At 52.0% G+C, this 14,859-nt stretch overlaps 1 protein-coding gene across 4 annotated transcripts in view; it reads left to right on the forward strand.

Moving 5' to 3' along the window:
* The window catches only part of SFMBT2 (Scm like with four mbt domains 2), a 172,807-nt gene that overhangs the window by 84,827 nt on the left and 73,121 nt on the right, over positions 1–14,859 (forward strand). For all 4 annotated transcript variants that reach the window (XM_016136408.2, XM_016136406.2, XM_016136405.2 and 1 more), the window contains one exon: positions 6,178–6,275. In XM_016136408.2, the coding sequence (XP_015991894.2) occupies positions 6,178–6,275 (98 nt within the window). The remainder of the gene's footprint in view (positions 1–6,177; positions 6,276–14,859) is intronic.

The raw sequence follows: 14,859 nt of genomic DNA on the forward strand, positions 1-14,859 counted from the left end.
TGGAACTTGGTAATATTCTCCCCTTTTCTTTAGGGGTTTTGATGGTCTCGCGAGGAGGTTTCAAAATCTCTGTCCGTCCATCCATTCATACATGCATATGCCCATCCACCCATCCATCCATCCATCCATCCATCCATCCATCCATCCATCCATCCATCCATCTATCCGAATATCCAAACCAAATGTTTACTATGGTATAATCTCTTCAGATCTGGAAATAGCAAAGAGAAAAAAAAAATCATCATGCTTTTTTCCTGGCACATCGAAGAGTTTAATTAGCTTCAAAGGCACTCTCAAGTGACTTTCCCCGGACTTAATCGGGGAGAATAAGGTGTTATTATGCTTTCCGACATACGTAACTGGGCACTGACCGCCGCGTTTACAAATGAACCATTCTTGAGTGTTTACTACGCGCGAGGTGATTTTACATTTGCTTTGTTGTTTATTTTGATTCTTAAAATGTGCTGGATGTTTGGTGTGAATGCTTCCTTTTACAGCAGAGAAAATCGAGGCTGGGGTCACGCTGCTTGTCCGAGGCCACCCAGCTTTTAGGGGGATGCAAGCAGTTAGATCGACCCATCCAGGTCCCTCGTCCGTTCCGCCCCCTTGTCCCCTGCCTGCCCCCTTTAATTCTGGAATTCAAGCTGCTGAGGAAGAGATACGCATTTCTTCCAGAAGTTGCTGATCTTCATTTTGGCCAATTTCACGGGAACGTCGGAAGCAAACACTCGGCTCTTTGCTCTATTAAAATTTCCGGAGATTTCTCCTCTCACATAAGCTACTGCTGTTAGTCCTGAGTAAATGAAGCTGTGGGGTTATAGTTTCTTTTTCTGTCATTCAAGGGCTTTAATGGAAAAAACTTCCTGGTTCTGGATCGCATGTGTTTGCATTTGTGTTGAATTTGAATTTGACAGGTGTATAGACACATAACATGGTATTTTATGAGTATTATTGTTGTCAGCATTTTGAGAAGCAGCCAGGAAATCCGTTTATACCTTGAGTAATTTTGGATTTCGATGACAAACAAAGGGCTTGTCAGTGCTGTGAGGAGAGCTCTAAGCTCACAATCGGCCTTGGGATTCTTAACGCTGCAGGAGAATTTCGCCTTGTGTGGAAAGTTGGGTGTGTAAATCTTAGCCTAGTACCCAATTGCTTTTGGGTTTTAGGAGAAACGTATCTGTCAGTGTAGAAATTGACAGCAAAGCAGAGGATTACTAGTAGCTTCTTGGGCTCTCTGAAGCGTTCCTTCTCACGAAATCGCAGGACTCGTGCTCAAAGCGAGAACGCAAAGCGTCCAGGTAGGAACTTAGGAAAGATTTGTGGACGAGAGCTCTCTCTTCTCTTGTACGTAACTTGCAGTCTATAAGAATCAATTGTGTTGACTTGTCTTAGTGATTTTCTGGACAGGAGCTGTCCATTTGACCGCAGAGCTGGCGGGGATCCTTTAGGACTTGGTGAAGGACATTCCTCGCGCCTGTCCGTTGTTCAGACGCGGTAGTCGCAGGACGAAAGCCGGATCATGTCCGCAGGAAGGGAGACCGTTCTTTCCCATGCCTCGCACCGCGCTCTGGGTTTGTGTAAATGGGTTTCGAGACCCGGTGTGACTCGTAAAACTCAGATGGTAGTGCTGTTTCCTTAACGGATATGCGTGGGGAGCTAAAATGTCAGGCTTGCCTGGAAAACATCGGGCTTTTGAATTCCCCAGCACCCTTAAATAAATGAGACGCGCTCAGCCTTAACTGGTGGTGACGGGCGGGGGAGGGGGCCGTACTGCGAGACGCGCCCCGCGACGTCCTCTTTGCAGTGCGCCCCCCACCCCACCCCCGACACCACCACTAGCGCCGAACATAACGATGACTCTTCCTTTGGTCTCACTCGTTCTTCCTCCTTTTCGAAGGGCACGGTGTTTCTCAACCGCTCAGTACGAATCGAGGGAAGGGAAAGGGAATGGGAAGGAGCGGGGAAGGTCGTCCTCGGGACGTGAGGAGCCGGTGCTGGAGTTGGCCCTGACCCCCCGTGAGAAGCCTGGAGTCACACGCGGCTGTCCGGGGGTCAGGCGGGTGCCGACGGAATCGGCCGACTCCAGCTTCAGGAAGAGCAGGGAAGGGGATAGGAAATGCAGGTCATCCCGGAAGGGGGCGGGAGCCCCACGAGGTCCCTAGTGACCCGGGCCTCAGCGGGGGCGGCTGGCGCCCTGGCAGTGCTGAGCGGAGGGCAAACCGTAGAGCCCCCCGCCCCACCTCCCGCCGCGTGTCCCGATGTATGAGGGGGTCAGGGTCAGAGCAAGCGGAGGCGCTCTTTGTCCGTGGGCTGTCTTGTCTTGTCTAGTGCCCAAAGCCACTCGGAACCTTTGAGATGCACAGGAGCGTGGTCCGCGGGGTTCCTCCAGAAGGGTCCGTGTGGGAAGCAAGCCTGAGGAACCTGGCAAAGCAGGAGGCGTTACCGTCCCCTGCTCACGCCTCCAGCTGCAGGGGCCCGGGGTGGGCCACTCTGCGTCTCTGCGTCTGTAAAACGGGGCTGATTCCGTGTTCGCTGGGCTGCTGAGTGTCGTAGGGCGTCTTCCAGGCACTCGGTCTGGGCGCAGAGTGTGATGGTTATGTTTGCTTATCTGAGAAATTTAATAAGTCCTTGAGGTCAGGGGTCACGTAGAGGCCTCACCTGCTTTTGTATTTATGGCTGTTTAGAAAGCAAGATAGTCATTTCTGAGGTTTCGTTTTTGTTTCTATTTCTAAAATTTACTTTTCCATTTTTTTTTTCATCCAAATCTTTACGCCAACTTTTCTTTTTCTTTTTCTTTATTACTTTAGATAGCTCCTGGAGTCGGGACGCTTCTGCATCTAACTTCGGCGCTTCCGGTCTGAGCTGTTTCTCAGTCCGAAAAGAGCGGTTGCTTTTTCTGTATGAGTCTGCTCAGGCTGCCATAAGAGAGTGCCCTAGACTCAGGGGCTTAAACAGCATGACTTATTTTCTTGCAGTTCTGGAGGCTGGAAGTCAGAGAGGAGGGCATCCACCGGGCTCTGGCGAGGGCTCTCTTCCTGGCTTGCAGGCGGCCGCCTCCTGCGTCCTCACAGGGATCGTGTGTGTGTGTGTGTGTGTGTGTGTGTGTGTGCGTGCGTGCGTGAGGGCCTGAGTCCCATCGTGAGCCCCTCGTGACCTCATCTAACCCCGTCACCTCCCCAAGGCCCCACCTCCACATGCCATCACACCGGGGCGTAGGCCCCCAACCCGTCAGCTCTGAGAGGACATGGGCGTTCAGTCTGAAGCGCCTTCCGCTGTCCTGAACAAGCACGGGTCAGTCTTTCCTTGCTGGTCGGAGCCAGGTGGAGGAGGAAGGAGTAGAGATCTGGAGGTGCATGAAAGAAAGGGGGCCCTCTGCACGCCGAGGCTGGGGGTGTCCTGTGCACTTCTGCGAATCAGCCCGCCAGACACTTGCCCAAAGGGAGGTCGCCTCGTTTTCACTTAGGCTTCTGGTTAAAGGTGAATCGGGACAGATTTCAATCACTTACCACTTCCCCACAGACAGAAGTTGATGTGATGCACCCTGTTAAATAACCCGCGCCACGGTCATCTTGAGAAACTGTCTTAGGTTCTTTTAATCGTGCTATTTATCGTCCGTCAACCTGCCGGGGCACCCCTGTGCCTGTCACGGCATGAAATGCGCACGTGGAATGTTGTTCTCTGCTCAGTGAAGTCGCTAGCAGGCGGTCGAGCATACTGACAAAAACCGCGGTTGATTTTCACCTTTTAAGGAAGAAGTGTGCCTTGCAATGGGATTAAATTCTGCGTCAGGATTTACCATCCTTCGAAGACAAAGAGAAAGATTGCAGGACAGAGACGAAAATCGCGTGGAACCTGGGTGTTAACTCGGTCCGTTCCGTCTGCCGTAACGGGCTGCCCCAGACGCCACGGCATCCACTATGAACAACATCCCTTTCTCCCCGTTCTGGAGGCTGGAAGTCCACGGTCGAGCCACCGGTAGATTCGGTGTCTAGTGAGGCCTCGTTTCCCGGTTCATCGATGGCTGTCTTCCCACTGCGTCCTCACGGCGAAGGGCCCAGGAAGCGCGCTGGCTCTCTTTCGTAAGGGCACAAACCCCACTCGCGAGCGCTGCACCTTCCTGACCCCATCACCCCCCAAAGGCCCCGCCTCCCGACACCGTCACTTTAGGGGTCAGGCTTCAACGTCGGAATCGGGGGAGGGCGCACACATTCGGTCAGTGGCGCTGGGCCTTCTGTTAACTCTCACCCATGGTTCCGTGGGAGAGAGGAGGCGTCCGGTGGCCGCGGGCTCAGCTGTCAGGATGACTGGGGGTCTGTACGTCACCTCCCTCAGTTCTGCTAGTTTGGAAGTGACCTTGGCCATGCTGGGTCTCCATTGCTCCTGCCTTCAGTGACTTTTTTAGCCAATCTCCTTCCCCTCGCCTCTGTCTCTCCTCCCTCCCCAGACACCTGGCGACAGGCTGCGGGAGCTCGGGGCGCCAACGGTGGGCCTTCTCTTCCCTTTCCCCCGCCCTTTATGTCTGCGGACCCTGCCTTGGTCCTGTCTTTGAAATTCGCCGTCCTTTCTCGTGACTCAGTTCCTCTTTACTACCGGGCTAGGGTGGGACTCCCCATCGGCGTCCAGGTCTCTGGAAAAGCGAGTTTGTTCTCATCTCCTCCCGGGGTCCGGGCTCTTGCTCGTCCTTACCCTCTGGCCCCTGTCCAGTTGGTGGCCTCTGCAGCCCTCAGAATCCTCAGGATTCTGACGCCAGGTCCCTGAGCTGAGCCCGTGGAGCATTTCGAGAGGCGCTTCTTCTGCCCCTCATGGGACAGTTTGCAGGGCCCCGTGACCTGGTTCCTCTCCCTTCTCTGATGAGTGGTTTCTGCTCTGCATCCCCCTTCTTGCCGGGGAGGCCGGAGGAAGCATGCCTTCATTCTCCGCACAGGCATTTAGTGGGGCCTCAGTACGTTCCAACCCCCAGATATGGTAGTAACTACTAAGGAGACTCACATTCCGATTTTGGTCTGACATGGAAATGTCAAATTGGGGAAAAAAAAAAAAATCCCGGAGGTAGAAGGGTATAAATGAAATCCAACAAAAGGTCCTGGACCGTGTACACAGTGGAGGCTGTTTAACGTAATAACCCTTTCTGGGTCTTTGCGTATGGGCAGAGGGGCGCGGATAATTTGGCGGCATCTTTTGCCTACCGTAGTTACGGTAGTCTGATAAGACTGAATAAACTGCCGAGACCCAGGGGAGGCTAGCTCCAGGAGCCATGAGGGTCAAAACCAATGGCTCCATGCTACAAAGCAGACACGCAAGGAATTAAAAACACAGCCCCAAAGGTGTGATGTTGCCTCCGACATGTGCTTACATTCCTGTTCACCTCCAACCTGTCTGTCAGAGGCGGCCTGGGCTCGTAGAGGGAAGTTAAAAACACATCGATTTCGAGTGAGAGCTCCCGCGCATCCTGTTTGGATAAGGTCTTCAATCCGTTGGTCGAGATCAGATCATAAAATCCTCCTGCGGTTTCGGCGGTCGGTGAACAGCAAACAGCGCTCACCCGGTTTATTCTTTTAACTAATTTTGCATTCGGACAGTGTGACCTCCATTTGTGAATTTCTCCCGCCCCACAGCGTGTGGGGGAAGGTGTGGGCAAGATGCGGTACATTCTCAACGTTTCGAGTGTCAACAGTAAACTTGGTTAATTTTAATTTACCTTTTAATAATTTTCTGACTTACGTGGACTATTTTCAGCATATGAGCGCCTAGAAGTTTAGTGAAAAATGTGCTGTAATAACCAAAAATGCCAGATAAGAGTCGTTTTTCTAGTTTAGCCATTTTTCAGATAATAAGTTCTTCATCAGGGGATATTACTTCCCAGGTAATACATGGAATTTGGGGCAGTGGATGACCGGAGATGTTGCTAATGTGTTTTATGCCATCGAATTACTTGCAGAATGCCAACAGAATGCTGCAGATATTCTTTGTTTCCGAAAGCAGAATCCCAAGTTGCTATTTAACTTCAGCAAATCCCTTTAGCAGGTGGCCTTTTATGGAGGGCAGGGTGTGAATTCTTACGGTGGTTGCTGAGTGTGCCGGCTTGCTCTGAAATCCGGGGAAGATAAAACTCAAGCACGAACCACTCAGCAGAGTATTTCAGTCCTTAAACTCTTCTGTGGTTTGCTGTTGATACAGAAATCTATCCTTTGAAGATGGCCTCTGAGTGGAAATGTGCTCTGGAAAAATCCCTTATTGACGCTGCAAAGTTTCCTCTTCCGGTGGAAGTGTTTAAGGTAAGACGTGGGCCCGCTTGTCTGGGAGTGAGCCGTGTGAAAACTTGCCCGAGTCACATCATTTCCCACTATTTAAAAGAAGCTGCCTCCTCGGCCCGTTTCCATCCTAAGTGTTTAAAATGTTATCTGTTCCGTTCTGTTAATGTTTTGTAATCTTCGCAAAGACCCGCATTCCAGGATAACAGATTAATGTGTCTTCAGGTTTTTCTCCGTAATGTGTTATTGTAGAAATCTCATTTTCCCTTGCTCGCCCCTTACCAATGGAACAAAGGAAGATACGGCAAGTCTGTTTTTGGTATTTGTTTGGTAAAAACTAATAGACAATGATGCTCCTCGTGATGGATCAGCGTTCCGGATGGCTCCAGAAGCTCGCCGGCATGTCCGCGGCGCTCATGCCTTCTTCCAGATGCCGACAGAACACGGAGAAACGCTCCGCACCTGGAAGGGGTCGCCGGGCTCCTCCTACTTTTAAAATCATGCTTAAAACAGCCATGAAATAGAATATTGCGATCTGGACAGGAATGCCCCGTCCAGGTCGGAGGACATCATAAACCCAGCTCTTCTTGTGCAGAGCTCACAGGGGTGGGGGACGCCCCCCCACCGTTTGCTCGCTCACGCTCTGGCTGTGGGTGTCGGAGGCTGACACCACCTCACCTTCCAGGCCCGAAAGGGCCGGCACACGGCCGCGGGGCCGTACACGGTCCACGCTGTGTTCTCAGGGCGTGGAAGCGTGAGATTATCTTGTTGGGATGCTCGATTTGTTTTTTTCTCCCTGAATGGCTTGTTTGCTTTTGGTTTCTGTTCTTCTCGTTAGAGGCTTTCTCTTGTCAAATATCTGAACATCGCTGACTGTCTGCTCTTGGGCGGTAGGGTCGATTTGAGGGCTGTGGACAGGGCTGGTCAGCGAAGGCCACTTGGCAGGGCTGCGTCCTGTCCCGTGGTTCTTCCTCTCTAGCTGATTTCCTGGTGGAGTTTCTTAACTTCTTGCCTGGGGTTCAGGGTCCAGCTGCCGGCGTCCTGGGCTGAGTGGTACGTGCCACTCCCACAGACGGGGGGCCACCTGTTTCATCCTCTTCAGAGGGGAAGGGGAGGACAGTGGCCATACAGAGTGGGGGAGGGGAGGGCGCCTGCAGGACCCACTGCGTGCTTCCCAAACCGTTCCTGGCCCCCTGGTTGTATCTGCTCACGTTCACCCCCAGATTCGAGCACACCTGGCGTGACTGGGTTCCGAGGGATCTCAGCTTTTCTGCCGAAGGCTCGGGATTTTGCTCTGTCGAGCGCGTTACGTTAGTTGCTTATCGTGCGTTTTCATTTTAGCTTCTCTACCTTTTGGCTGTCGAGTGGGTTTGTGTCTCCGTATAAAAGCTCTCTCGACTCTGGTTTCGGTGAGAGTTTAGGGAGGTGAATGCGGGCTCTTGCTTGGCCCGCCGTCTCTTCTGGCACTCCCCGTGGTAACCGCCGCGAGGTCTGGACTCCTGGGCGACGCTCCCGCGCCTTCCCGAGACGCGCGGAGCCCGGTGTGGCTTCGTCACGCGGCCCCCTGCGGTCTCCGTGGCTCAGCGGCGCTGTGTCCTCCTCGGGCCCGAGCTGCCCACGGACCTGCCTTCTCTTCGTAGTTCACGCGCCCTCTGTACCTGTTTCATCCTTCCTGTTCTGTTCCTACTCATCCTTCAACTGCGCACATAAGTTCCCTAGAAGAGTCCTTCCCCGGACCTCTGGCCTCTGTCCCTCGCCGAGATGAGGTGGAGCTCTATCGGTTGCCCTCTGCTCGGCCTCATCACCCAGGGCTCAACTGTACTTGATTTTTTTTGTGTCATATCCATAACTTTTGAAGCTTCGGAAAGGCAAGGACCATGTCTGTCTTATTTATCGTTGAATCCGTTCAAACAACTTTTTGGCTACAATAGTATTCATCAAATATTTGTCAAATAAGGGAACTAAGTCTTGAATAGACTTGTGTATTTAACTCCTTAAATTAAAAAACGTTTGAGTTAATGGGGCTGTAGATTAATTGGATGTGCAGACTTATTATTTAAAACTATGAATGCTAAGACTCCAAAGATATAAACTAATAACCCTAATATATTTTTAATTAAAAATTTACTAAGTCATTAAACATTTATTGAACAACTCCTCTCTGCAAAAGCCCGCTGATCTGGTTCCCAGGTTTAATAATTTGTTTACATTTTCACAAAACAGTTACTTTCTTTTCTCACTTCGATATCTTTCTATTCGCGTTTAGACTGGTGCTTTGCTGGAGTACCTGATTATCAGTTCATAACTGATAGTTGCTTTAAGAGAAGAAGATAGTCAATAGTTTCTGTTTTTCACAGGGCCTTACCACACGGAGGACATAGGAAAAAGGCAATTAGTATGTAACAAATTGGTTGAATTGAAAATTATGTTTTAAAGCTTGTGAGGTACTTTTATGAATGTTTTATTTTCAGTTGATAGAAAGGAAATGGGCCGTTTTAGTTTCTTAACCTCACGTTGTATGGAGTAAGCATTTAGGCATTTCATTTTGAAATCGTGAAAACAATCACTCTTTTTGCTTCCTAGGCCATTATAAAATAAGTCACCACAAACTGGGTGGCTTAACACCACGGAAATTTCTCCAATCACAGTTTTGGCGGCGAGACGTCAAAGCGAGGGCCCCGCTCCTTCCGGAGGCTGAGGGACAACCTGCCTCGAGTCTGTCCTGGAGTCCGGGGGTGGCCCGCACACCTCAGCGTCCCCTGGGTGGTGGCAGCATCCACACGGCCTTCTCTCGGCATGTCTGCCCGTGATTCCCCTGCTTACAGGGACACCGATCACTCGGTTTGGGCTCCGCCCACGGTAATGCAGTAGGACCTCAGCTTAACCTGATTACACCTGCAAAGACCTGTTTCTCAAACCAGGTCGCATTCCCTGGGTGTGGATGGATGTGAATTTTTAGGGGACACCATTCAACCCAGCTCAACCACATTTTATGTCTGCATAGCAATTTGAGAAATCATATCACGCGTGGTATTCTCTACTGGTTTATTCTACCTACATGGAGCTAGTTACGTTCAGAGCGGGCGCATCGTAGGGGCAGGAGATGAGGTTCAGACTCTCCTAGCAGTTGCTTCACTGCATAAAAACGAGAAGTTTTCCATCTCAGGGTTTTCAGGAGTTTGAGTGAGCGGGGTGCAGAAATAGAACTTAAATTTACGTTTCCTTTGTTACCGCTCTTTGATGATCACTGCTTCTCAGCAGGCAAACCTATTTTTATCTCTTTCGTTCTTTGGATTCAGCCGAGAGTCGAAAGTCTCATCCTAGCTGCAGGTCGTTATGGAAAATTGCCATTCTGTTCCGTTTAGCTATTCCAGGACGGAAGTCAGAGCCCGGCCCATTTAATGACAGCACAGCAGGAGCGTAAAGCAATTCCTCCTGCTGTGTTTACACTTCAGATGAAATGGGTGTTTCGATGGAATGACGCTCATTAAGGCTGCAGAGTGTGTTCACCTGTTTCCATTGGTATCTGTGTAGTTATGTCTGCAAATGCAACCTGACAGATTCCATCACGAACAGACACAGTAACAGTGTACGAGCAAGTTCACAAACCCGCGATCTGAGGAAATACGAGTGGCTTTTGGATACCATATTTTACTGGGAATTCTGATTTCCCTTTATTTGGAAAATGGAGATATTCTTTACCTTGCACATTCACTTGAAAGATAAGTAATTAATGAAATACCAAAAGAAACGAAGGTGAGAAAAAATGCATTTTATTAAAAAATAAATAATGGCATACATTCATTTTCCTGAAAGCCAGCATGGTTATTTAGAGAGAGACCTAACAGGTTGCTGAAACAATTTATTTAACACTGATTTACTCTTGAAAAGTAATGAATATATTGAGGTGACTTCACCACAAATTAGCGTGGTCCCTCCCTGGTTTTCTTCCTTACTTGTTATGAAACCTTTGCAAGCCATCACTTGATGATTAACTTATGACACATCCCGCCGTCAAAGTGACACGCCCCGGTTTCAGGAAAAGCTTTTTACTTTTGTCTTCACAGAGAACTGCCAGGGAGATTTCTCGCAGAGTTAGTTTCTAGCATCAAAAAAATGAAGCGAATACAGGACTAGTTTGGTTTTTGTGGCCAGTGACTCTTATGCCCTTTCAGGCTGCCAATTCTCTGAGTTTTCACTCAGATCCAGTGGCTGGGTTTGGGGGAAGTTAGTTAAGTTTTAAAAACTAGGGCCCAGGGAGACTCGAACTTGAGTCTTAGTATGATTAATGGACTATTTCACGCGACAGACGTTCACGAGCTTTCTCTAATCACTGTTACTTTTCCTTCTCTGCAGTTCTTTTCGGTTGTAATCTCCATTTGTGACCCCTCTTGACTGCGAATGTTAGACTGTAGAGGTTTCCCTGACCACTCACGCACACATCCGAAAGATCTGCAGATGGGAGACCGCGGTTCCCAAACTGCCCGTCAGTCGAAGTAAAGTCTCTTCCCCTTAGAGGAATGCGGGCCGGCAGCTGCGGAAGCAAGCGCCCGCTTTTGTATCCTTCACGAACACCTTGACTTTCAAGGAAGGAGCATTATTCGAAATGTCACTGAAATCCATTAGCCATTTTAATCCCTTAAGGAGAATTAAGGGGGGGGGTGCAGAGGGTTTTCCACGCGGCCCCCGTCCCCACACGGGCGCGGCCTCCCCTACCGTCCGCATCCCCGGCAGAGCCAGACCTCTGTCAGGACTGATGAAGCTGCACTGAGACGTCGCCGTCACCCACACTCCACGGCTGACCCGGGGCTCCCCCCTGGGAATTCTGTGGGTTCGGACAAGCGTGTCCATTGTCACAGTCTCAGACAGTGTGGTTTCCCTCCGTGAGAATCTCTGCCGTGGCTTAAACTTCCGTGCGTCATTTAAAAGAAGTTTAAAACCTTCGTGCGTTCGGCATTTCAAAGACGGTGTTTGGAGGTTCGCAGCAGAGCGAAGGGAAGTGCAAGGACCTGCGGCCGGACGTCAGGAACCGCGGCCTCCTCCTCGGGGCCGCGCTCTCCCTCGCCTCTGTGCCTGGGTCCCCAGGTCTAGCCCAGGTGTGGCAGATCCCGGGGCTCACGGGGCGTGGGTGTTGTCGCACTCACGGTGACAGTTTATTACAGCGAAAGGATACGAAGCAACATCAGCAAAGGGAGAGGTCGCACGGGATGATCTCTGGAAGGCCGTTGGGGCCTGGCCCCGCAGGCACCCCCTGCCTGGCACGTACCCAAACTCCAGACACCCAGAAGGAAGCCAGGGGTTTTACTACAAAACCATATGGTTTGGGCAAATAGTCTCGGCACAGCGGGCCACTCTTCGACTCGCGGGCACCCACTGTCTATGGGCCACACTCCCCGATGCCCGCCCGGGGCTAGCCCTGCACGCGGGCCCTCCCTCAAGGCTGCGGGCTCTTGCCCGCCATGCCACTCCTTTCTGGGCACCTCCGTTCAGCGCGTCGGCAGAGCCCGTCGGCTCGCGACCTCCCAGATCGTTCCCAGACCGGTCGCGCTTCCCTTCGTCTGTCACCACCGCCCTGGGCTGAGCGGCCATCCCTCTCTCCCGGACCGTTGCGTTCGTTTCAGAACGTTCCGCAGCGTAGAGTCATTGCTTCCCCACGGCGTGTTCTTCAGAGAGTGGCCAGTGATGCTTTTGAACCAAAATGCCGCTCGCGGTTCGCTGTCCGGGGTCCTGCACGGTCCGATTCCTGCACGCGCTCTGAGCCCATCCACCGCTCCAGCCCGGGCCGTCACATGCCGTCCTCCACCCCGGCTTCCTGCTCTCCCTCCGACACCAAGGGCCCCTTCGCGGGCCTTGGCAGAAACGCTCTGTCGGCCTGGAAGGCGACTCCACCCCAGATGCCCGCACAGTTTCTTCCCTCCCCTTTCTTTAGGTCTCTGTTTAAAATAGGGAGTAGCATTCTCTACCCGCATCTCTCTGCACCAGCACCTGCTTTATTTTTCTTCCTAGCATTTATCCCCAGACACGTTCTGTATCAATTTGCTTTTTTTTGGCGTCTGATCTGTTTCCTTGAGCTAGAATGTAAGCTCCATAAAAGCAGGTCGTTTATTTTGATGACTGCTCCACCCCCCAGTGCCATGAACAGTGCCTGGTACATAATAGGCCCTAAATTAAAAAATTCTTGAATAGATTAGTGAAGAAATAAGTACAGAAATCAACTTGGAAGAGTACAATCTCGTGAGAGGTCATCGGTATAGCTTCGGTGGAGTAAATCTGTGAGTGGCTGGGTGACCGCTTACCGAAAGGAAAGAAAGGACTCAGTTGTCACGGCATGGTGCATCTAACCCGCTGGTATTTGCATGGCCAGCTAAAAACACCCCGGGTCACTTTGTGGCTGAGGCGACAAGGTCGTCGAGAACACCGAGAGGACCATCCGGGACGAACGGGAATTAAGAGAGCACCTCGGCGTTGCGAAGCCCGCGGCCCGTGACATCCCCGTGACCACGAGCTCGCAGGGTCTCTGCTTGCCGCTCACTGGGGGCGCCGTGGAGGAGGCTGACTCTTGCCTCAGCCTGGTCGTGTGGGGTTGTGTTCGTGTGTCTGGCCCGTACCAGCCCTCTGGGTCTTTACTACGGTCACATATCATAAGGTGCTGCGGTGTCACACTGGTACCTTGTCAGACAGGTAGGTGGGTGGAGACCCCCGAGGAGAGAGAAGACCAGGCTCTAGCTCGACGACGGAGCTGGGACGGCTCGGCCGAGGCTCCCGGCCGGTCTGTGTTGCGTTCCGGCTCGCAGCCCTTCCCGGCGTCACACCCACGCCCTTGGAGTGTGGCGTGTGACTGTGGTAGGCGAGGGTGTGCTCGGGCAGTGGCTGCCCACTGCTGCCGGGTTATTTCCGTCTTTCTGGAAGCCCAGGAGGGATGCGTCTTCCCATGGGATTCGTACACCGGGGACACTTGCTGTGGTCCATTTCGTTATTGGCTCCCTGACTGATTCCCAATCAATATCTGTGACTACCGTGGCAGGTAAAGGCAGACGCGGTCACGATAACCGAGTTTTTTTGCTTTGTCAGGACTCAGAATGTGCCTGGTCTACAACTTAGATAAAATGCCCAGCTCCTGGGGTCCCTTCCACGGCTCAGTGTCTGTCGTCCCTGACACAGGTAGCTATTAGACAGATCCAGAATGATGCAGACCTACCAGGTACGCCTTCAAGGGTAGACTCGACATCTACGAATGAGGAGATCGCAGTATTGGCAAAAACAGCAGGTCGGGGCTGCTTTGGCGTGGGCTCAGGTGGCGCCTGTCGAACGTCACCCGCTGCGCCTCGCTTCCCTGATGCATTAATGCTTAGAAGGCGCAGCGGAGAGAAGACAAATGGATTTAAGAAAAAAGAAAAAAAGATGCCGCACGTGGCCATTATTTTGTGACATAAGCAGAGAGACCTGAAGGAGGAAAGACTCTGCGCATGTCTCCGCCCGGTGGGCTGCTCGTGGTCCGGGCGGAGCCCGCCTCTCGTTATCGGCTTTACTTCCTTCCAGCCAGGAGTCACAGGCACCTGTCCACCTGTCGGTGCGACTGTAGGTTTAACCCTGAGAGAGGACGCGCTCCTGTGTTCCCGCCTCCGAGACTTCGAGCGTGGCAAGGGGAGAGGAGCCCTCCTGCTCATTCCATCTGGTACAGCCAACGCGATGAGAAAGGACCGGAGCTGCTCTGTTAGGGTGGATTGTGATGTTGCGGTTTCCACGGCGACTGATTTCTTTCTTTTTTTTTCCCCCTCTTGTTCAGCAGCTAAATGCGGCAACGATGAAAAAATTCGTAGCTGAGTTCGGCCTTCAGGTGGGATACTTAGATTCTCTCAGATCTGCTTCAGGCTCCCCCCGGAAGGACAGAACTTCATTTTGGGGGGGCGGGGAGGGGTGAGGGGACTCAGTCTCAGTCTCACCTGGCAGAGCGTCTGATCCCAGATAATCGAGCAGTAAATGTTTGTGTGGCATCGCGTTCGACCCAAATGGTTCCTTTAAAGAAAGGCTGCCTGAGACAGGGGGCCGTTTTGCTATCGGATGGCCGGCTGGCCCCCTGTGACCCCGCCGCTGTCGTTGACTTGACCCCCTGAGCTTTCTGCCCGGCGGCCCGTACCTCAGCTCACACCTGGGCCTGAAGGCGCGGCCTCTGCGAGGCTAGTGCCGCTTCCCTCCCGTGCCGTCCTCGGTTCTTTGACGACCCGGACAGCCCCGTTGAGCAGAGTCCCTCCGGGGTGGCGAGTCTCAGAGAGGCCGCGTTTACGTAACGTCCGCCCTTCGCGATGTAGAGGCAGGGGCGGCAGAGCTCATTTGTGGTCGTTCCTCGTGCGTTCTGGGCTCTTGAACCGAAACACGTGAATTCTGTAGCTATAAAAAGGACTGCGGGGACCATCTCGTTTTTATGAGCGTTGGAGAAAATCTTATAAGACCCATACTACAGAGGGCAGCTTTGGCCAAACGAGACATGTTACCGTAAAAATCGCTAACCCCAGCTGCGTAAAGAGTTCGCTCTACTGCTTGATTGATGTCAGGGGCCTGCATTCTGCTCGACAGCGACTTGCTCCTAATTCTGACCACTGGGGATGTA

Source organism: Rousettus aegyptiacus, unplaced genomic scaffold (genome assembly GCF_014176215.1).
Source record: "Rousettus aegyptiacus isolate mRouAeg1 unplaced genomic scaffold, mRouAeg1.p scaffold_m13_p_10, whole genome shotgun sequence".
NCBI lineage: Eukaryota > Metazoa > Chordata > Mammalia > Chiroptera > Pteropodidae > Rousettus > Rousettus aegyptiacus.